The sequence below is a fragment of the Micropterus dolomieu genome, linkage group LG12, assembly GCF_021292245.1.
Source record: "Micropterus dolomieu isolate WLL.071019.BEF.003 ecotype Adirondacks linkage group LG12, ASM2129224v1, whole genome shotgun sequence".
Taxonomy (NCBI): domain Eukaryota; kingdom Metazoa; phylum Chordata; class Actinopteri; order Centrarchiformes; family Centrarchidae; genus Micropterus; species Micropterus dolomieu.
In genome coordinates, this window is record NC_060161.1 from 3,669,798 (window position 1) to 3,692,315 (window position 22,518).

Genomic DNA, 22,518 nt, shown 5'->3' on the forward strand with positions numbered 1-22,518 from the left:
GCCGGAAGTGCGTAAAGATGAAAAAGGAACGAAGCCGGAAGTGAGCGCGGATCACAATCGCGCAGCTCTTTCCTGTGTGATGCTACATCAGAGAGCTGCCGGGCCGCCCGACCTGGGATGGATTTAGAAGAAGCTTTTCAAGTTGTGGGCGAGTTTGGACCCTACCAGCAGCGGGCGGTGGCTGTTCTTGTTCTGACCCAGGTTAGTGGATTTGTCTAATAACGTTACGTGAGAACCAGAGAACGCCCCTGACAGTGCTAACTTAGCGCTACGTGGCTTTCCAGTCTCTGTCGGAGGACTTTTTAAGGGTTTTATTGTGGCCACAGGATGTAACATTTGGTGCTGAAACATTTTAACGCTTAAGCAATCACTATATTTTTACAGTTTCTCTATGTAAAAGCGCAGGATGTGCACTTTCCTGGAGAAATAGCTGTAAACCAGACTTCCTTGAAAAAACTACGTGAATAGTGCAGCCTTGTTTATCGGCAAACTTAACTTCGCAAATCAAGCAGTCCATAACTCAACACGTATATGAGCTGCTATTTAACTCAACAGACCATACTTTGCCTACTAAAACATAAATCATTCCAACATGGCCAAATATCATCCCGCCGCTCCGGAGAACTTGCAAGTTAAATTTTTTATTGACAAGCATTGTGAAACACGTGTAAAAATTACATTTATTTAAAATAAATGACTCGTAGCAACGTCAAACCTTTGCCGAATTGATCACAACATTCCACATATTCTAAATAATTGTAAGTATTTTCCCACTTCGTCTGTATTGTCCCAAATATCAAATTTAATTTCAAACCTCAGCATCTTTTAATGAAGTTCGTCAAAACCTCCGTTGCGGTTAAGCTAACTAAGCTAGCTAATAGTCGTTAAACGTAACCGCACTCAATAAAAGTTCCCCTGATGGTGATTAGATGGTAGATACATGATGAATTTATTTTTTTCATATATCTATTATGCTTGATTTGTTTGCCATCTTTTGATTCCCAGTGATTTGTAGAGTTGAGCGCACTGATTAACTTGAAATCGATCACCGAGTGCAAAACACCAACGTTACATCTCCTTTAAGTCTATTTAGCCTTCATATTTTTTTTGTGTTAACTACTATATTAAGTTATTACAATTCGTCTTTAAAGCCTCTTATGTCAAATCCCATTTATCCAGCGCCATGGCAGAATACAGGTAGTCATGACAATAATCAACAAACCGCTTGTGTTGCACATTGTCACTTTTAAAAACATTCAGAAGCGTGGATTCAGTTGTTTTGACAGGTTGTATGATGCAGGACAGATCAGTGTGTGAGTCTGGTATTGGCCTTGTTAGAACAATACCTCAATAAAATGCAGTGGATCCTGTTCCAGCCTGCATTCATGATGGGTTTTGTTGTCTTAATTACAGGCAAGAATACAGGAGGGTTGTGTGTTTTAATATGTGTTGTCAGGTTTGGAAAGCAGTACATTGTTAGTTGCAGTTTTAATGGTGATAAAGTGTTTATTCTACTAGAACTGTCTCTCAGCACATTGGCACTGATTTGTTTTGATAGTCTTAATATGATAAGACAAATAATAGATTTAAACTACATGTGATATACTGTAGATGTTATCTTAAATAAAGTTGATAAGTTACTCAAACGACGTGAGGCGCACTGGATTTATACTCTGCAAACATTGGCTCCTTGAGGACTTAATGATGAGTTAGTTTTCTGGTGATTGTGAACATTATGTTCTCTGTCGGCTTTGTTACTGACATCATAACTGACAAATAGCAGCAAATACTCATATTGAAGAAGATGAAACCAGCAATGTTTCACGTTGTTGCTGATGTCAATTTATTGTCTTTCGACACACTAATCGATTAATTGACTAGCCTAATCGTTACAGCTCTACCTGAGTAATTCCCTGTCCAGCTGTAAACAGTGTTGGATGAACATATCGTATCAGGACCATTAAGCATTGTGTTCATTTATAAATGATCCTGCATGAACATTATAAGGACCTTTTTAATGTGTTTGTTGTACTAAATATAATAAATAATGTGGAGGTTTGTAAGTCATATTTATGTTGATGACTTTTTCTCTCAGTTTTTTGTTTTTTACTTAACAGTGTGACATTTTTCCCTTGTGAATCTTTAGTGAGGTCACATGATATTTCCTCTATTTATCTATTGATGTATCAGGTAACAGCTGAGATCTGAAACTGAAAACGTGTGTGTCTATGAACGGATTTGATTTGTTCTAAATGTTTTGTGAATATATACGCACCCGTCTCACGTTACAGAGGTGCAAGGTCATTTTCTGTTCTGAATCCTAGTAAAGTGAGAGATAAAGCACGGTGTGTGCAGCAGCCAACAGCTAGGCCTGCAGCTTGTGTAAAAGCCCAGCAGCTGATGGGAAAACAAATGGTCCCAGATCTGTTTTGTTTGGCCCTCCTCCTTCCTGATGGCCAGAGTGGAAACTCTGCATGAGCAGCAGTGTTGACCCAACCATTGTTTTGGAGGGATTTTCAGCTAACAATATCATGGAATCGGCCAAAATGTTGATGCCATTTAAAAAAACAATGGGGCCTTTCCCAACATTGTAAGCGTTTTTGCCCACAGAGGAACAGAAAAACGATCTTGCTATGTTTTGGTGTTAACAGGCGCTCTTTCTGTCTCCTCTGTGTCGGTGTTTCAGCGAGGGCAGAGTTCAAAGCCTCCTTCTCACACACGCACACACACACACACGCCATCATATCAAAGACGACGCTAGCGAGACCTCATCACTTCAACAGACTCTCAGAAGTAAAACCACACCGGCAGATGCGAGGCGGAGTCAGATATTCAGTTTAAAAATAAATTAAAACACTTATGTCTGGTCTAGCTGTGTAAACAAGACGGAGCGCTGCCCGTGTAGCCATTTATAAACCACCTCATACCGTACGTTCAGCAGCAAACTGAGGCTGTCAAGTTACAACCTATTATAGTATTTTTAATATCCTACTGTTACAATACATTCATTGTAAATTGTCCCTATAAATAATTTCACATACATTTGAACACTTCTATATGCATATTTACATGATACATCAAATTAACTGATGTTGATTCAATTTGTAATAAATTTGCTGTTGACATTTTATTCATCCACCACGTGATTACACACTCTGTCTGATGACACAGTGCCCTTCATTTTTTTTTTAAACACAGAATTCAGGAAAATTAAAACAGAAAAACGCATAATTTGGAAATATATAAAGGGCTTCAAAGGGCCCTGTCCACGGTCTTTGCCCTCTGAACTTTGTTTCTGTGTTTCAGGTGTACATGGCCTGTCAGTCCATGCTGATCGTTCTGATTGGATCCACGCCGAAGTACCGGATCGAGCAGCTGGACGGCGTCGGCAGCAGCCAGCGGGAGCTCGTTACCTTTACAGAGGACACCGACTCCATAGTGACCGAGGTGAGGGAGTTCACGTGCATTTTCACTTTTAGCGTCAGTGAAGCTTAAATCCACAAACACTGGATGGTTGGTTTCTGCTGAGTGGTTTCTGCTGCTCTCTGTGTTCCCCAGTGGTTTCTCATCAAGCATCAGGCCTATAAGGTCAGTCTAGCAGGGTCGCTGTTCTTCGCCGGGCTTCTGGTCGGGAACATCGTCTTTGGGCCGCTCTCGGACAGGATCGGCAGGAGACCTGTCTACCTGACAGGTGAGCGAAAACCACACGCCGTGATTTGTCTCAGTGAGTTAGTCCTGGGGCTGTTTGTCTAGTAGTCAACGGGCTGGATTTAGAAATTCAGAGTCTCATATTTCTCTCCGGATCAGGTATTACAAGTCACGTCACATTACTTACATTCACTCTAATCTCACTCTTCTTCTTTCACGCAGGCCTGTTTTTCGAGGTGATCTTTGGCTATGTGACCGCCTTCGCCCCCAGCTACGAGGTGTTCGCCGTGTCTCGCCTCCTTGTGGGGCTGATGAACGGCGGCATCGGCCTCGTCTGCTTTGTCCTCACTCAGGAGTACGTGGGCAAGTCGTACTGGGCCATGACGGGTACGAAAAACACACAAACAACCCGGTCGAGCATCAGTTTTTATTAATGACTTCTGCCAAATAAGTGCTGAAATTCGATCGAGTCGATCAGTTTTGGATATTTATCTGATAAAGTGTTGAATGTTTTCTGGTTACAGCTTCTGAAATGGCTGCTTTTCTTCTTTGGTATATTGAATGTAGAGTTTTAGAGCGATTTGAGAAAACATATCGGCGCGTTCCTTCGCTGTTGTATTGAGTATTTATTCCTCTGTTCTTCAGGGACGTTGACCAGCATGACCTTTGCCGTCGGCATCGCCCTGTTCGGAGCTCTGGGCTACTTCATCCAGCCGTGGAGGAACCTGGCTATGGCGTCCAACTCGTCCGGCGTCCTGTTCCTCCTGCTGTCTGTGTGAGTACAAACCTCAGAGAGACGAGTCGCCACCGCCTGCATCCAGAAAAAAGCAAACAAATAAAAATAGACTGGTGGGTTTTAGAAGCATTGAAACACATGAAACAAAATATCATGTAATATAAATTACAATTCAATCAGAATACCTTAAATATAACAAACTGAAAGGAGCATACCAGGGTTTTTTTCTACAAGTCACACAAGTCTTTATACTAGTGGTGGACTGATACTGATATTTAGAGAGCAGGATATACACTGATATCAAAACAAAGTCATTTATAATTCTTTTATTCCTGCAGAGTACAGTCTAATATACATGTTATCTCAGTACGTGGCCTTTTATATCACTTTTTTTTTCAAACCATGCTGATGTGTTTTAAATTTTTGATCTTGTGGTAAAACGAAAACATTATAAAACAACAACAAACTCATTTTCACACCCCACAGAAATGAATGGAAACCAATTAAAATAGATATGTAAATAAAAAGAGATTTAAAAAAAAAATACATAAATAAATGTCTTAACACTGTAAAACAAGTATTGAAAAAATATTAAGGATGCATGTAAATCCTGTAAACAAGATTGTGACTGTGGCTCAGGAGACCAAGCGGGTTGCCCGGTAATCGGAAGGTCGGCAGTTCAATCCCCGGCTCTTTGGGAAATCTTGAGAGTAATCTGCAGGAGTTGTTGTTGTTGTTATCGTGGTGATGTCAGGAGTATTAATAATGTAAAAAAATGTAAGACGACTTCTAAAGGAAAAATACATACAATAAAAGAAACACTCCACACAGACCATCTGTTGTGACAGTTTCCGCGGAGAAAGCTCATCTAGCAACATTAAGGCCACCAAAAACCCATCATGCATCACTATCTTGACGCAGCAGTCGCACCTTTCGCGGAAAACATCTGTTGTTTTGTGAATATGTGCACGCCGTCCACTCCTCGAATTACATCGGCGTAACGACTCCTCTGGTCTTTTTCCCTCCAGCACTCTTCCCGAGTCGCCCCGCTGGCTGTATTCGAAGGGTCAGACGCAGCGAGCAGAAGAGGTGAATAGTACAAATATTACAAGTACTGTGTACTGTATATACGTTCTTTCCAGACATTTTGTGCTGGAGCTCAGTGGAAAACGAAGGTTGACGAAGACTCGTGTTAAAAGAATCTGACCGCATTCACAGGGTCCATCTGCAACTCCTGAACTGTGTATCGTTGTATTTAAATATTGTCATATTCCCTTTCTTTCTTAAGGGATGGCCCTGAATTTAGCCAGCCTGTGTCTGGGTTCCTCTTAACTTAACAGCGAGGTAACTTAGTCGGTAAACGTCTCGTCTTCGTAGGTGCTGCGCTACATGGCGCTGAGGAACGGCAACCCTGCCAACAACCTGGTTTTGAAACGCGTCTGCGCCGCTAAAGCCGGAAACCGTGACGGCAGGGGGGCAGGTGTCCTGCAGCTGGTGATCCATCCGGTCCTCCGTCTGAGAACCATGGTGCTCATGTATGTCTGGTGAGTAGAGCACCACAGAAGAAGAACAAAGTGTGCGAGAGATGTTGGTGCAGGTGCTGTAGCCCAAAGCTGCTAAGGGATGCTGCTGTTACTACTGCAGTATTACTACTACTACTAATACAGCTACTTCTATCACTTCTATCATTGCTACCAGTACTGCAAATAAAATACCCACGATTCCTCCAGTTTCTGCTTAAGTTACATAAGATTTTTCTGCTTCTTTAAATTCATCATGAGGTTCTTTTTGCTCTTTAGAAAATGATCCTTTTGTTGTTTGTAATCTTTTAACGGCTATTTGATGGATCTCACAAATGTTTTTTTTTTACATATCGTTGAACAGAGAAGGCTGAAGAGGAGAAAATATTTATACAAATGCATTTTCTGGGTTGGTTTTGTATCCACAAATATTTTACTTTACAGAAATCTTCTGTATTCCATCCTCCAGTCTTGTCTGAAGTTACAGACTGACTGTAGGAATAAACAAAACCTTTTGCTTTTGGACAGATGGAAGGTGAATCTTTTAAAGTAGTCGGGGAATTTAAGATGCTGTATAACCATAAAGACATGTGGTTTGGGCCGTAGTGTTATCAGCAACAGTTTGGTTTCGCTTTTTAGAGTAACAGATCAGTTTAGTCTGATTAGTTTTTTGTGTGTGTGTGTTGCAGGTATGCGTGCAGTCTGGTGTACTACGGTCTGACTCTGGGGGCCAGCGAGATGTCTGGTAGCCGTTATATGAACGTAGCCATGTACGGCCTGGTGGAGCTCCCCGCCTACCCGCTCTGTATATACTTCATCAACAAACACTGGTGAGACACACACACGCAATAATACACACTATGTAGTTCAGAGAGTCTGTGTAACACCTCAGTGTTGGAGAAGTCTTTGATTGGCCCAGATCCATGCACAGTACAAGTGTAGGCTGTAAGTGTTATTTGCACGGTACAAAATATTTTAATAAAAATACCAAAACTAAAACTCTGTCAACAGCATCGTGTTTCTGTTTTGCATGACTGATGAGACCCAATCAGAGAGCCGTCTTCACTAAAACGCTCTCCGGAGCTTCAAAACAAAAACGCAGTAGTCTGGATGGGGCCTTAATTATAAACTTTGTGGAGTTGTTTGTATTTAATCTGCTGATCTGTACATGTGTATATTTCCATCTTAAGTTTAAATTAGTTTGTTTTAAGAAAATGTTGAAAGCTCGAGGCAGATAGCGTTGTGAGGTGTCCTGGTTTGAGCCTCCACTGATGTGATCTGTGTGTCTGTTGTTGCGCAGGGCCGGGAGGAGGAAAAGCATGGCGAGTTTCCTGTGTCTGGCCGGCTCTGCCTGCCTCTGCACCACGTTCATCCCCGAAAACGCAGGTGAGACATTAAAAACAAGGGAATATCAGAAACAGCTTTATTTATACAAGTAGTTTTTTGGTGACGAGGTGCATAACAATATGAAATTGACAAGGTATCCAAGTTATAGAATAAGTCCAGAGTCCGTGTCAGTGAGGGTCCCAGGCCTTGTTGATGAGGCCAGATGGGAAGAAGCTGTTCAGATGGCGTGAGGTTTTTGGCCCGATGGACCGCACCCTCTTGCCAGAGGCGATACGATGTACAGTACGTCTGGGCGTGCAAACAACACAAAACCCCAGCAGGACCTGAGGAGTTTAATTTGAAGTAATTCATACCAGAAATGATGTGAAGGAAGCAGAATGAAAACCTGGCGGCACAGCTGTTCTGTGAGGATGATGTCACCACGTTGCACAACCAGAGTCCGTTTAAAAAAACAAGAAGACGGCATTTTTAAGATGATGATCCCCTGGTTTTTTATCTAATCATTTTACTTTTTGGTCTTTGACTAACGCTCTTATCTCAACGAGCCGACCTGGAATTAATTCAACGTTAGATTAAGATTAGATAAGATTAAGATTAGGACGTTGAACAAACTGTTTGTTTGTTTCAGGCTGTAGTTTTTTGATATTGCAGTGACCCATAAGGAATGATTATAATGGGGGTTTTGCTGCTCAACGTGATGTTTATTATTATTATTATTATTGGCATATGAATTTACTCAATGAACACAAATGCAAATGGCTGCAGAACGTAAAGATGATACCTGCCGCTCCTCAGATGTGCTTCAAGAAATCCGTTTCTCTCGTCCTAGTGTTTCAAACTAATTCTTTCAAATATGGTCCAGATGTATAAATACTGATTTAAGCATTTGAGTTTTAGTATCCTGAATTTGCTCGGCCCGTATTTTGTGACTTGTAAGGTAAATATGGGACTGTGTGTTTTCTTTCTGTTTGCAGGAGCCTTGCTGAACGTTACGTCGTTGGCGCTTCTGGGAAAACTGATGGTCAGTGCAGCGTTCAACATCGCCTACGTGTACACCTCTGAACTCTACCCGACAGTTATCAGGTGAACTAAGACTCATTTATTCACACTGCCTGAAGTAAACCAAGTGTGCTTTAAGTGCTTCTTTTTTATTTTTTTATTTTATTTAAATGATTTTTTTTTTGTGTTTTTCAGGAACGCTGGTTTGGGAGTTTGTTCCATGTCGTGCAGAGTCGGAGGAATCCTTGCACCGTTTGTTCCTTCCATGGTAAGGGCGTTTAGCTTTTGTAGCTTCTCAATGAAACTGATTCTCTCTGGATGACATTTGAGCCAATGTCAGCAAGTACAAGAACAGGGGAATTTAAACAGGCGTTGTATTATGACCTTTTACTGACTTGTGTTAGAAGCCAGAAGGAATGGATAGTGCGTTTTTTTCTAAACTCCTCCTGTTTTTTTTCCCGGGAAGAGAAAATGTGGAATGTGAGTTTTTGTCTTTCGTGGATATCAACTGCATTCCTCTGGCAGGATTAACAAAATTACAACACGGTGCAGGAAGTCACGGCACGTTTCAACAACAAGGAAATTCAAAGTGCTTTACAGAAAACAAAAGCAACATTTAAATAGAAACTCAACAGGACAGATGCCATAGTTTTCTGGATTAGAGCAACGAATGTCTTCTCGGGGGGGGAAAAGAGGAAACGCCGCTAGATGATTCATGCTGAAATCAGTTTGATATGACTAATCAGTCTGGCAAAGCTTTCAGCCAGCTGGGTGGAGTCGCTCAGTTGTCATGGAAGTGGTTTCAAAAAACAACAGGGAAGGTTTCAAAGCTCAGACTGAACCTTCAATGAAATTATTAATCCAGCTGTATTCATGCGGTTGTTCATGTGTTACGTCTGAAGACGTCCCTTTCTCTTTGTAATTCATGTGATACTCTGGCTAATTGTTTTTCATAGTTATCATATTAGTATTATAATAATAATCAATGCATTTTATTACCGGACATAAAGAGGAATTTGGTTTAGAATACGTTTGTATAAATTATTATTAGACTTTTTATTGTTTTAAAATAATTTGCTTGTGCATTATGGACTCTGAAGTCATCTGTTTAGTTTGTCTAGCAGTCAGTAACCCTGCGTCTTCATTTTTAAAATGACTTTGCCATGTGACACTTTTTAAATGATGTACACGATGTTACACGAGAGTTTCACTTTTACATGAGAGTTTACTTTGTAACTGCACACGCGGTGCGAGATACTAAGATGGTAAACTGAACTCAGCTGAGTCATGGGAGCAGTAGGTGTAACTTGAACCTTTAATATGTAGTGACGCCTAGTGGTGGCTTATGTTACTTCAACGAGACGTAGCAACTAAACCTCAGGCACAGTTTAAATCTGAATACACAGCAGATTTCTGACCTAAGGATGCAGCAGCAGCCACTTTTTATGAATTATGATTCAATTTCTGTCCTTTCAGTGTCAGACTAGTGTGAGCTGCACACTCAGTGGTGCACCAAAGAGCTCAGTCTTTGTATTTATATTGATTTATTTAGAGATTTATCCAGACTCCACAGGTCTGGAGCCAGAAACACCTGCAGAAAGAGACAGAAGGAGAGGAGAAAGCACAAAAGCTAAAGGAGAGGGAAGAAGTCGAGTTAGTAATTAATAGGATAAAAATGCAAACAGAGGAGGAGGGAGATGGCTCATGGGAAGTGTCCCGGCAGTCTTGGCCTGGTTCAGGACTCACCTGAGCCAGCCCTAACTATAAGCTTCATCAAAGAGGAAAGTCTTAAATGTGGAGATCTGCCGCCTGAAGCCAAACTGGAACCAGGTTCTCTCTTTTTATTAAAGCTCACTCGTGTGTTAACAGGGCTTTGGTTGTGTAAGTCGTTTACTGCACCTGCTTTATTGATTTATTTCCATACAATTGAACCCAGCATACCATTAAAAACATAATGTACAATAGTGCAGGTGGTAGCAGCAGATACGATATATAAATAATCTTAAAGAATAACAAATGTTGGGGAACAAAGTACATCTTGTATATGGTTGTGAGGTATCTACTGTATGTTTAGACAATCACCTTCCCTGCAATGGTAATAATAGTGGAGAGCTTGTTTTTGCTCTTTACACTCATGCAATTATAAAATGCTTTCCACCACTGCCATTTCAAATATGTGTTGGCTCACACATAGACTTCCTGGTAAGAAACCGTTGCCGATTGGCTCTCTGGGCTCATAAAAGGTTTGGCTCTGATCGGTGATTGTGCCCAGGTGTGTAAAATACAGCTTATGCAGACATGTCTGATTGTCATTGTACAGAACATTTATGTTTACCGTTTCCTCAGTTTTTCTGATGCCATTGTGTGTTTGTGTTGCAGCGGGCTCTCCACACCTCCATGCCTTTCACTGTGTTCTGTCTGAGCGGCCTGTCTGCAGGCTGCCTGGGCCTCCTGCTGCCTGAAACCCTCAACGGACCAACAACAGATACTCTGGAGGAGCTCGGCAGCCCTATCCACAGCCGAGTGCTGGAGAGCAAGGTGACGAAACAACACCGTACTAATACAGATGCGCATATCTTTAAACGGTGTACTGTCAGGTAGACTGTCCTTCCCACAGCACAACAAGTACGACCAGTACAAACAGTAAATTTAAAAGAATACTTTTACCTCACAGAACATGAGTGTGGCTGTTCTTCTGCTGCCTCAGTCAGGTAGTTATTGTGTGAATTAGGTGTTTCAGGGGTCAAAAGTCACAAAATAACTAACTAACTAAACTAACCGGCTGAGGCAGCTGTAGACCAGAGAGATAAAATTACTGTTTTGGTCAAAGGAGTCTGGCGGCTTTGATGAGAGAGTTATGGTGGCTGTTTCTGGTTAAAACAAAAGGGTCTTACCCTTTAAAAAGGGCTATCTATGTAGGGATCCTTTCCATTATGTTGTCAGACATTTATAATAACAGCCCAGTTTTGCTGCTTCTGACTGCAGCACGCTCGCTTAGTTACAAACACATGGGTCCAGGTAACACTTAAAGCTTCTTCGAGTCTGCAGTGGACGCCAAAAAATTCAGAGTTCAGCCCCAGTCTGATAATAGCGAATGAAAAGCTTCACTAAGACTCCAATATGTACTGTATATCAAGAGATTAAAATGAAATCTGGATGGATGGTCGTAGTATTCTGCTGTTGCTTCATGTGTTCGTAGTCAGGAAATGGAATCAGATTTGTTTTGACACACAACAGAGTAAGGTACTACAAAAAAAAATTAGTCTCAAGCAAAGTGAAGATGATGCTTGACTGTTGCAGTTCTTGGACAGGCACACTACGTAATACAATGAACTACTGCACGCACTATAAAGTGGAGCTATATTCTGTTCACATATCCAAACCTTTATATTACACTGAAGAAAATTATAAACGCAGCAATTTTGTTTTTGCCCCCATTCATCATGAGCTGAACTCAAAGATCTAAGACTTTCTCTATGTACACAAAAGGACTATTTCTGTTCACAAGTCTGTCAAACTCTGTTAGTGAGTCTCCTTTGCCGAGATAATCCATCCACCTCACAGGTGTGGCATATCAAGATGCTGATCATACAGCATGGGTATTGCACAGGTGTGCCTTAGGCTGGCCATAATAAAAGGCTTTCGCTGTATTGGAGGGTTCCGGGGGAGTCCGTAAACCAGTCAGTATCTGGCGTGACCACCATTTGCCTCACGCAGTGCAACACATTTCCTTCTCATAGAGTTGATCAGGTTGTTGATTGCGGCCTGTGGAGTGTTGGTCCACTCCTCTTCAATGGCTGTGTGACGTTGCAGTCAGGTTGAGACCGCGATGAGGACGACGAGAATGCAGATTAGCTTCCCTGAGACGGTTCCTGACAGTTTGTGCTGAAATTCTTTGGTTATGCAAACCGATTGTTGCAGCAGCTGTCTGGGTGGTTGGTCCCAGACGATCTTGGAGGTGAAGATGCTGGATGTGGAGGTCCTGGCCTGGTGTGGTTACACGTGGTCTGCGCTTGTGAGGCTGGTTGGATGTACTGCCAAATTCTCTGAAACGCCTTTGGAGACGGTTTATGGTAGAGAAATTAACATTCAATTCACAGGCAACAGCTCTGGTGGACATTACTGCAGTCAGCATGCCAACTGCACGCTCCCTCAAAACTTGCGACATCTTTGGCTTTGTGCTGTGTGATGGAACAGCACATTTTGTAGTGGCCTTTTATTGTGGCCAGCCTAAGGCCTTTTATTGTGGGCAGCCTAAGGCACACCTGTGCAATACCCATGCTGTCTGATCAGCATCTTGATATGCTACACCTGTGAGGTGGATGGATTATCTCAGCAAAGGAGAAGTGCTCACACAGATTTTGACAGATTTGTGAACAATATTTAAAGAAACAGGCCTTTTGTGTACATAGAGAAAGTCTTAGATCTTTGAGTTCAGCTCATGATGAATGAGGGCAAAAACCAAAGTGTATAATTATATAATTTATAATATTATATAATATTATAAGTTATAATTTTGTTCAGTGTAGAAACACATTTAATCTACATGGCTGTGTATGCTCAAATTAACAACATTTTAATGCTGTATAAACTTAAATTCTATCCATTTTCTGCAGTGCAAGAGATCAAACTAACTCTGTACAGATGTGCTATGGCTGACAGAATAATAACAACCTTCTGTGTGTAATTTCTCAAAATAGTAGGATACTGCAGTGTACTTCACTAAAAACCATCTGTAAGCAAGGCTGACCAGGAAGCTAAATGAAGACTTTCATCACGTCAAAGCTGTCTCATAACTTTTTTTTGTCCCCAGGCTCATTTGTATGAAGACGACAAACTGAAGTCGAACCACAAATGAAGCGTCGTCTTCATCACTGGAGACGGACTGTCCTCACCTCATTCTGTGTGTGTGAACTGCTGCCTCAAAACGGTGAACTGTCCCTTTTTTAATTAACTTGAAGGACTGATCACAATGTTCCCCTTTAAATGTTTGAGATCTCTGACATGTCAAACGGGGCCGGGACGTAGACGCTGACCTTCAGGGGGAAGCCGTTATCGACCGACAGCTCCTCTTTTTTATCACATTTTACAGAAAAGCCGGACAGTCGACCCCCCTGACTGTCACTATGGTGTTTGTGCCTTATTAGGAGGGAGACAGCCGAGAAAAGACGGGACAGACGTGTGACTTACTGTCCAGAGATGCTGCGAAAATCAAACGTGCTGCTAGCTAACGTGTAATTGAACGGTTGGTTTGAAAAAGGACAGCGTTTCCTCTCCAAGAGTTTCCAAAATGGAGTTAGTAGACATGACATACATGCTCGTTTTAAACGTGTTAATATTCCTTAAAACACACCAATGTTAGATTTTTAGGACCACGCTGATTTTCAAGAGGAAATGTGCTCGAAGCTCAATCACAAGGTAAACTGTCCTGTAAACATGCTAAAGTGTTAGCATACAGTGCTGGACTTCACCCACCTTTTAATCCGTTTGGATGCCGCCGTACAGGATGTATTTCTTTTTTTTTTTTTTTGAGTTTCAACGTGTAGACGGCAGGAAAACGGTAATAAAGCGGACTGTGTGAGTTATTGAGAGAAAGGCAGCTTGATTTGATAAGATGATGACTTTAATGATCAGGCTATTTGGTCACACGTACTCGTTTCAGGGAATAAGTATTGTTTTAAATATCTTTTGAAGCAGCTTCTCCAGAGCTACGTGAGCTTCGCCATGAATAACTACATGAGCTACCGTGACCACATTAAAAGTCCACAATATTAGTTGACTGAAATTAATTTCTAAGGACCAAACATGCCTCCTTTTTTATTTAAATCAGAGATACAAATAGAAGAATAGAATTTTCAACCTATTAGTGTTTATATCAAGCTTCACAAGACCCTTTACCAGTTTTAAATTAAACTAAGTTACTAGAAACTCTAATTAAAATAAGAAACTCAAATATAACGCCTGACAATCATCTAATTAATAAAGCCAAACCATTTGAGTCATAATCAGCTTGCGTGTAGTTGTGCGGGACCAAGTGGGATGATTTATGTTTATTTATGTTTTCTGTGATCAAGGTCTTTTGTGTCTGTTATTGTTTGCCTGCTTGTGACAGTTGGATGTGAGCTTTGTTGGATGACTGACGTTTATGACAGGCACAAAGCCAGAGGGAGCTGGTGAATGTTTGTGGTAGTGATCCAGGACATTTGCAGCAGAATGAAACGAAACACGCCAATGCATAAAATAAGCGGACACAACAGGTCGCGCTCATTTCTAACGGGGACCAATGTGAGTAAATAAGGATGCACCGATCTGACTTTTTTCAGTCCCGGTACAGATACTTGGGCTTTGAGTATCGATCCGACACCAGTGTTAAATTAATAAGCTGCATTCCTCACTGTGAGAAGGAGACTGGTGACAACATCAGGCTTGACTTAGACATTGCTTCCTAACTGTTGAACAGTTTTTTGAAAAAATATCTAATTGTGTTTTGACTGATTATTGCGATATGATTTGTACGGCAGAGTGTGAGGGCCACATTAAGGAAGAAATGCTACAGAGGTGTCCTGGCCTAGAATGTTTTTCAATGAAAATGAGAATCATGATCATTACAGTAATGATGTAAAATGATAGTTCCCTCCAATATAACAAATAATATTAGGGCCACATAAAAAAAAAAGAAATATGAGGATGAAGATTTATTTATTTTGTAAAGTGAAAACGTTGAAATGGTACATAAATCGTCATCCTCAATTTTCTTTTCCGCAATGTGGCTCTAATACTGTTTGTAAGTAGTATTTGTAAAATGCTATTTGTGACATTGGAGCATCATTATTGTCATTTAAATGATTATGGTTGGATTTATTTTCAGGATCTTCCTAAACAAAGGTGTTTTCTTAAGTCTTTAGAATATGATGTGTAGGCCAGGACACCTCTGCAGCGTGACAATATTTAATGGTAATAAAAATGGTATTTTTAAACACATTTTGCCGTTAATATTGCACCTTCTCCCGGCCATAAAGCGATTTCAGTTAATTGTTCAGCCCTATTACTAACGTTGTAAAACATAATGTTATTTTAGCTCTCCTAGTAAAAATGTTCGGGTCTACCGGCGCACTGCTGACACATCCTGTAGTTCTCCTTTAACTGAATTGATTGGCCGATACCTGATCCAGCCGTTTGAGTCAGTATCGGGCCGATATCCGTTATCAGTATTTATCGGTGCATCCTTATGTATAAACAACAAACATCGTAATCAGTTTGAACCACCACTCTGTAGCAAGTTTCTCTTTTTTATGTGTGTGTGCATTAAACCATTTTATCAAACCATTACTACCTGTTATTGAGGCTGAGCTGCTGAACTGACGTAACATCCTGCATGATTGATGATACATGATTTCATGTAAAGTCCGAAGAGTTTTACAATCGACAACAGATGGAAAAACACTTGACCAACATTCTGCCTTCTGTGCCTTTAAACCGTAAAGATTTCAAATGTGAAGTGCTAATTTCAATGTTTCCTAAGATGTTTGATATGCCATCATTTTGTACCGTGTATACAATCAAGCTATAACTATGTGTATATTGTAGATATACTGTATGTTGTACAATGTGTATGGATATTTAAGTTAAAGCCAGTAAACGGTTGAAAACTTCCTAAATCCAGTTTTTACACGTCTCATTTTGTTCACCGTGATGACACTCGGCTCACACTGTTGTCTTACTACCTACAATTTAACTTTGTGTCTCCTATCATTTAGTTTTCTAGTCTCATCCTGCAATACCAGCAGAAATAACCTGGAAATAACCTAACTCTGCAGTCACATGAAGTGTGCTGAAATACAACACCGCCAGACTCGAATCATACTCCCATGCCACTAAATCCCTGCTCCTGTCTCCCCAGCTGTGTACTCTATGGAAGATTTTGTTTGCTGCTAAAATTGTGCATACCAATATAAATGTTCAAACTTGTGTCAGTATGGACATGATACACATCGTTAGATCACTTTGATTTTCCAGAATTCAGTCATTCAGTCCATTTGACAGAAACCCTGAGCACCAAAGTCCTTCAGATTTACCGGCATGATAAAGGAACTGCAGACCTGTCTCACACATAGGCAGGATGGTTAGCTCTTTTATTGACCGTAGCGCATTGATTGTTGCGCGGTAGCGTCCACACACGCTACATTTTCCCAAACATTTCTGAAGGATCAGTAAGTGATGCCACAGTCACGCACGGACATGTATGTGTAGCCGGTGTTCTGACAATATATGCTGCCTTGTCGAAAAATTCTAAAGTAGCGGAAATCGATAGCAGAGCATCGAGTCGAAAAGTGCTACCTTATGTGTTCCCTTTTCCAACCCCATACAGGTATAACGCACAGTATTATGACATCTTCTGTTTTTTTATTTTATTATAAAATCATTTCAGTGGTTCAGTGTATTCTGATAGACTAATATCCCCTATCACATAATGCTCCCACTACAGAATAATTTTATATTGCACCATTACTCGCTCCATGTTTACTGTAAGGAGATGGGGAGCATGTTGAAATACTATATTATTAAGATATCAGGGGTAGCGTATTCTGATACACTAATAATGAGTTTTGTTGATATTGCTGACGGTGACCCAACAGCAAGGTTGCACAGATTTATGGGCGTGGAAACAGCTCGCGCTTGTGGGTCGTGCGCATGCGCAGAACCGCTAAGTAGCACATCTCGATAGGTAGCATAAAACGAACACCGGCGGAAGCACTTCCATGTGACATCATCTCTCTCTCTCTCTGCATGAATGTATAACAATATTGTCAAAGCTACATGTAAATTACATAAGATATAAATAATATATAAAAAATAAATAAACAAAAAAAAATCAGTATCAAATGTGAACAATTACTAAAGTATCAAAATAATAATAATAAAGTAGCTTAGATGTAGTAAACTACTTTTGCCACGTTACTGTAACTTTCTTCATTTCACCGGGGGTAGCTTCTCTGTAATGAAGCTTCATTTAATCTAGAGTAACTGTAATTTTCCAAGCAGCTTGCTCACACTGCAAATAGCATATATAAATAAACAATAAAATTTATAGCATAAAAAGATAAAAAATTAAGCAATAAATACAGGAACAGTGTGTGCATCACAAATTTAAATCCATCCGGTCTAGCTTTCTTGATAAATTAAACCTATGAGTACAGACCAGACCAACACATTACGTAGAGTCTGGACAACCATGATGACAACATGATAGAAACAGCTGACTTTCCTCTGTCACTGGCTCCTGGCTTTCATCTGCACAAAGTGAAGGGAATGTGTTGTTTGCAGTATTTGGTGTGTGTGAGACAGAGACCACAGTATGTTTATGAAGTACATCAACAGTTTTCACCTCAGAGTTTGTAGAGTTAGAGCCACCCTCCTTATGAAACTCAAAAACTACTGCTGTGATTTGCTGGAGATATTGTGGGCTGGCCCCGCCCCCTGCCATATCTTCTACATTTGTGACAGAATAACACATACCAGACGCTTCCACGGATACGGAAACTTAATAACGACAGAAATTGAGAAGAACATCAAAGGAGCAGTAAGGAGGTGAGCCTGTGGTCACTTACGAAGAACTTATACTTGTCGTTTTTGTTACAGAGAGGATTAAGCCCTCTGAAACGCTTTTTCTTTCAGTCCTGTTTTGAACTGAGGACATGGAGACACAGACGGGTGTTTGGCTCCTGGCAGCGCTGCTGTTGGCCCTGCTGAACTCTGAAGCTCTAGCAGAAGATAAATACTTCGCTGCTGGCGGGACACTGGAGCTGAGGCCTCAACCACCATCAGCAGCCATCAGAGAAATCCTGTGGAAACACAACGGCAATCTGGTGGCAGAGTGGGTGCAGGGAGCAGTTGATCTGACCTACTACGGGTCGTTTAATGGCCGCACAACCCTGGACATAAACACTGGACGATTGGAAATCAACTACATGGGAGAAGGTAACGCGGGGCTGTACGTAGTGGAAATCAATAACCATGATCAGAGTCCGAGCTATGATGTTAAAATGATCAAAGAAGTGCCCGAGCCTGAGGTATGGATGCGATTACTGACATGTGCCGCTGATTCAGAAGAGTGCACGCTGTCCTGTGATGGAGACACTGCAGGGGCCGAACCTGTGACCTACAGCTGGAAGGAGGGAGCCGGAGACTGGAAGGAGTCGGGAAAGATCATGAAAATCACCAAGACTAACACAGGTGTTGAAACCTTCTCCTGCAAGATGGAGAACCCGGTCAGTGAGAAAGAAAGTGAACCTGAACCCAACCCGTTCTTCCAAAAGAAAGAATCAGACGGCGCTGGAATTTGTGAATTGCTCTCTGGGGCTTATACTTTCCTTTGGAAAATGATCTGTTCATGCTCAGACAGAAACAGCGATGGTAATTCAGCTTAAATTCTGCAACTTATTGCATTTAAAACAGCTACCATTTAACCACAAACTAAAAATGTTGCTCCTCAGACCTCCTTCATCCAGACATCTTTCACTCATCACACTGAACTGCTAAATATCAGGCAGCCAAATTGATCATCTCAGTAACTCATTTAGTGTTAGAGACTCAACTTAGATCTGCTGCCCGCTTCCTATTCTGCTTAAACAAAATGTATAGCTTGTGTTGTTTGTCAGGCTTTTTAGCTTGTTCTAATCTCAGCCACTATAGATGCCTGATTAGATAGTAGCTGGTATATCACTGGCTGCCCTGCAAGATATCTTTGAATAGTAATGAACTGGATCGCTGGCACTAAAATAAATCAGAGGACCTGAAGCATGAGAGCAATATGTGATATATGTATGCATGTTTTTATTCTGCCTCAGCCAATAGTTTGTTGGATGTAAATCGAATGAACTTAACACTCTTTTGAGGAACTGGATATGTTTTAGTGACGACCTAAAGCTTTATCACAGTGTATGAACATCTCAAAGGTAAAATTCTGTCCTCAAACCAACAAATAAAAAAGGTTCAATCAGCTTAACTATGCGCTGTTTTTCATGCTCTGTATTTGTTATTGTAACCATGTTTTAGCTGATTCTTTCACCAGCAGTTAGTTTCTATCTACCAGCACAACTGGTGAAAAGTTCTCGAATACTGTATACGTACATTTATTTGTCCTTCTACAGCACAGAGCTGCACAGTGACATTAAGGCTGTCGTCCCCCTTCACGTTTCACACACACGTTCATATAATAGTTATGTTAATACTTATAATATACCAATTTTCTTACTTCTAACACTTTTGGGGACTCGTGTCGCAGTGGGGGCAAAAACTGAGGTCCCTACAGGTAGAGACACTTTTTAAAGGTTGAGACTTGGTTTTAGGGTTCAGGTTACGGTTAGGTTAAAGGTTAGGTTAGAGTAAGAGGCTCAGTATTGAATTATGTCAATTAGATGCCCCATGAAGAAAGAGGAACAAACGTGTGCATGTTTGTGAAGCTGTTCACTAAAAATCTAGTTTTCTGAGTTCAACAGAAGCTCTTATGAAGCTCAAAACCTACCTGTGAGATTGGCGGGAGATATTGTGTGCTGCCCTATTGCAGTTCAGACAGCTGGTTCAAATAGTTTAGTTTAACTACATCAAGGGATAAAACGTTGAACGTTGAAGGAGGACCAGCTTCATGCTTTTACAAATACAGAAACTAAATGAACCACAGAAAATGGGAAGGACATTAAAGGAACTGTGAAGAGGTCGACCTGTGGTGACTTAGGAACAGCTAATACTTCTCATTTCACTCTCTGAAACACTTACAGGGTCTACTTAGTGTTTTTCTTTCAGTCCTGCATTGATCTGAGGACATGGAGACACAGACGGGTGTTTGGCTCCTGGCAGCGCTGCTGAACGTTTCTTTAGCAGAAGATAAATACGTCGCTGTTGGTGGTAAACTGGAGCTGAGGCCTAAACCACCATCAGCAGCAGCCATCAGCAACATCCTGTGGAAACACAACGGTAATCTGGTGGCAGAGTGGGCACAGGGAGCGGTTGAGCTGACACATTACGGGTCGTTTAAAAGCCGCACAACACTGGACATAAACGCTGGAGGTTTGGAAATCAACAACATGGTAGAAGCTGACGCGGGGCTGTACACAGTGGAAATCAACAGCCATGTCCAGAGTCCGAGCTATGATGTTAAAATGATCAAAGAAGTGCCCGAGCCTGAGGTATGGATGCGATTACTGACATGTGCCGCTGATTCAGAAGAGTGCACGCTGTCCTGTGATGGAGACACTGCAGGGGCCGAACCTGTGACCTACAGCTGGAAGGAGGGAGACGGAGACTGGAAGGAGTCGGGAAAGATCATGAAAATCACCAGGAGTCAGACAGCTGTTAAAATCTTCTCCTGCAAGATAAAGAACCCGGTCAGTGAGAAAGAAAGTGAACCTGAACCCAACCCGTTCTTCCAAAGAAAACTTCCAGACTGCCTCTGGACTAAAGTTTTAGGGGCTGTGATGAGATCCTTGGCAATCGTGGCACTCTTTGTGACTGTTGTGTTCTTCTGTTATCTGAACCGAGAGACCGTCAGGAAGCTGATCTGTCCATGTCAACGTGGAAAAGGTGACGATAACGCAGCTCGAGGTGGACGATCACCTCCACTTCCTGATAGAGATTAAAGCACGTCAGCCCTGCAGCCACTTCAGACTGTGCCACATATAACCATCTCCCAGGTGAAGTTCAGTCTTCAGACAAACACAAATGCTCCTGCTCTGTGTTTTTACTGTTATTTTAGTCCGTGTTAACACTGATTCTTTCACCAGCAGTTAGTTATCTGTGAAGCACAGCTCGTCTTATCTAGTGAATGTGACACGTTGGCTGTTGGTTTGATGAACTAGACTCCCTGTTTGTTTTCATAGAAACTATGTTTTTAACTGATACATGTGTTTCTGCTGTCTCTGATATAATTATGACCAAAAGCAAAGCGTTTGTGTCTGTGATGGAAAAATGTGCTCTTCTCGTCACTTAATAAAAGTACATTTACTCCAGTACTGTACGTTAAGGTACATTAATTTGTCCTCCTACAACACAGAGCTGCACAGTGACATTAAAGTTGTTGTCCCCCTTCACGCTTCACACACAGAACATAAATACAAATGAACGAATAAAAATAAAACAACATATAAACTAACTTGTATGATAATTACAGAAGTACTTATATAATATAAGTGCAATTTGCAGTGCAGTGGGAAATATTGTACTTTTGTAACTACAAGACATTTATTTGATACCTTTACTGACTTTCATAATACAAACTAAAATCAACAAATATCTCCATCTGTACCATCTGCACAAGGAGTACTTTTAGTACCAGACTTAAAGTATGCTTCTATTTTGATGCTAATACTTATGTACTTTTGTAACTGCAGAAAGTGTCAGTAAATGACTTGTTCTCCTGGTTTGATCTGATCGAGATACTGTGGTAAACTAAAAATGTATTTCTCAATAGTGCGTACATCCTACACAAAGTTCAGACTCAAGTACTTCTGCAGCTAAATCAATTAGTAAAATAAGATATTATTGAAAATATTAAGGTGAATTATTACTTTATGTTTTTACCATTACCATGTAAACATATTATTACTATGTCGGCTACTCTAGATAGTATGTAGACAAATGAGCTTAGAGTAGCCTAGTTCTATTTTAAAGGAGACCTATTCTCCTGCTTTTCCAGTCCTATATTTTAGTTCTGTGATGCCTGTATGGCACCTTATGCATGATTCAAACTTCAAAAAAAATAATATTCTGTTTTATACTGGCTCTTCATGTAGGCCTTCATTTCAGCCTCTGTCTGAAACAAGCTGTAGCATTTTTTGAAGCTTTGGCCATGTTTAACATGAACATCCAACACTGTAACATTATAGATAAGTCATAAAATGTGGAAAAGCATAATAGGTCTCCTTTAACTGTTAAATACATTTATTATTATATTATCATACGATATTATACAACACTTTAAACACAGTTTGCAGAAAAAGCTGCTACAGTCAATGGTTTTATATTAATAATGGATCAAGTCACCACCTGGATGTGAAAGGTGTTGCTCGTTTAGCGTAACCACAGAGAATTACCCGCAAGCAGAGGTTTTATTTAGCTCACTCAGCTGAATGCAGAACATGTTTAGTGCTATAAAGTGAACAAACAGTTAAACTTGCATCAGACATTTTATCTTGAGGGACTCACTGAAGACCACTAAAGGAAGGAAACAATGTGATGCGGAAACCAAAGTCAACTCAGAACATCAGAACAGCA

The 22,518-nt window shown here is 40.9% G+C and overlaps 3 protein-coding genes across 3 annotated transcripts; all 3 read left to right on the plus strand.

Moving 5' to 3' along the window:
* The first annotated feature begins 43 nt into the window (after nucleotides 1-43).
* On the plus strand, nucleotides 44-15,908 carry slc22a15 (solute carrier family 22 member 15). Its single transcript, XM_046065820.1, has 13 exons — nucleotides 44-201; nucleotides 3,307-3,447; nucleotides 3,559-3,691; nucleotides 3,871-4,035; nucleotides 4,294-4,423; nucleotides 5,413-5,473; nucleotides 5,762-5,928; nucleotides 6,594-6,734; nucleotides 7,205-7,290; nucleotides 8,226-8,334; nucleotides 8,446-8,518; nucleotides 10,630-10,788; nucleotides 13,064-15,908. Exons 1-13 carry the CDS (start codon nucleotides 118-120, stop codon nucleotides 13,106-13,108), a joined length of 1,494 nt encoding a protein of 497 aa, XP_045921776.1. The 5' UTR covers nucleotides 44-117; the 3' UTR covers nucleotides 13,109-15,908.
* A 1,851-nt stretch (nucleotides 15,909-17,759) lies between these two features.
* On the plus strand, nucleotides 17,760-19,255 carry LOC123981146. The gene is made up of 2 exons (XM_046065828.1): nucleotides 17,760-17,838; nucleotides 17,926-19,255. The coding sequence occupies exon 2, from the start codon at nucleotides 17,946-17,948 to the stop codon at nucleotides 18,675-18,677; it is 732 nt and encodes a 243-aa protein (XP_045921784.1). The 5' UTR covers nucleotides 17,760-17,838; nucleotides 17,926-17,945; the 3' UTR covers nucleotides 18,678-19,255.
* Nucleotides 19,256-20,072: 817 nt separating this feature from the next.
* On the plus strand, nucleotides 20,073-20,994 carry LOC123980680. The gene has a single exon (XM_046065202.1). The coding sequence runs from the start codon at nucleotides 20,073-20,075 to the stop codon at nucleotides 20,883-20,885; it is 813 nt and encodes a 270-aa protein (XP_045921158.1). The 3' UTR covers nucleotides 20,886-20,994.
* Nucleotides 20,995-22,518: the final 1,524 nt, after the last annotated feature.

Coding starts and splice junctions, on each gene's coding strand:
- slc22a15 (XM_046065820.1), top strand. CDS start 118: ATGGATTTAGAAGAAGCTTTTCAAGTTGTGGGCGAGTTTGGACCCTAC. Junction 3,692..3,870: donor GAGACCTGTCTACCTGACAG/GTGAGCGAAAAC, acceptor TCTTTCACGCAG/GCCTGTTTTTCGAGGTGATC. Junction 6,735..7,204: donor TACTTCATCAACAAACACTG/GTGAGACACACA, acceptor GTTGTTGCGCAG/GGCCGGGAGGAGGAAAAGCA.
- LOC123981146 (XM_046065828.1), top strand. CDS start 17,946: ATGGAGACACAGACGGGTGTTTGGCTCCTGGCAGCGCTGCTGTTGGCC.
- LOC123980680 (XM_046065202.1), top strand. CDS start 20,073: ATGGAGACACAGACGGGTGTTTGGCTCCTGGCAGCGCTGCTGAACGTT.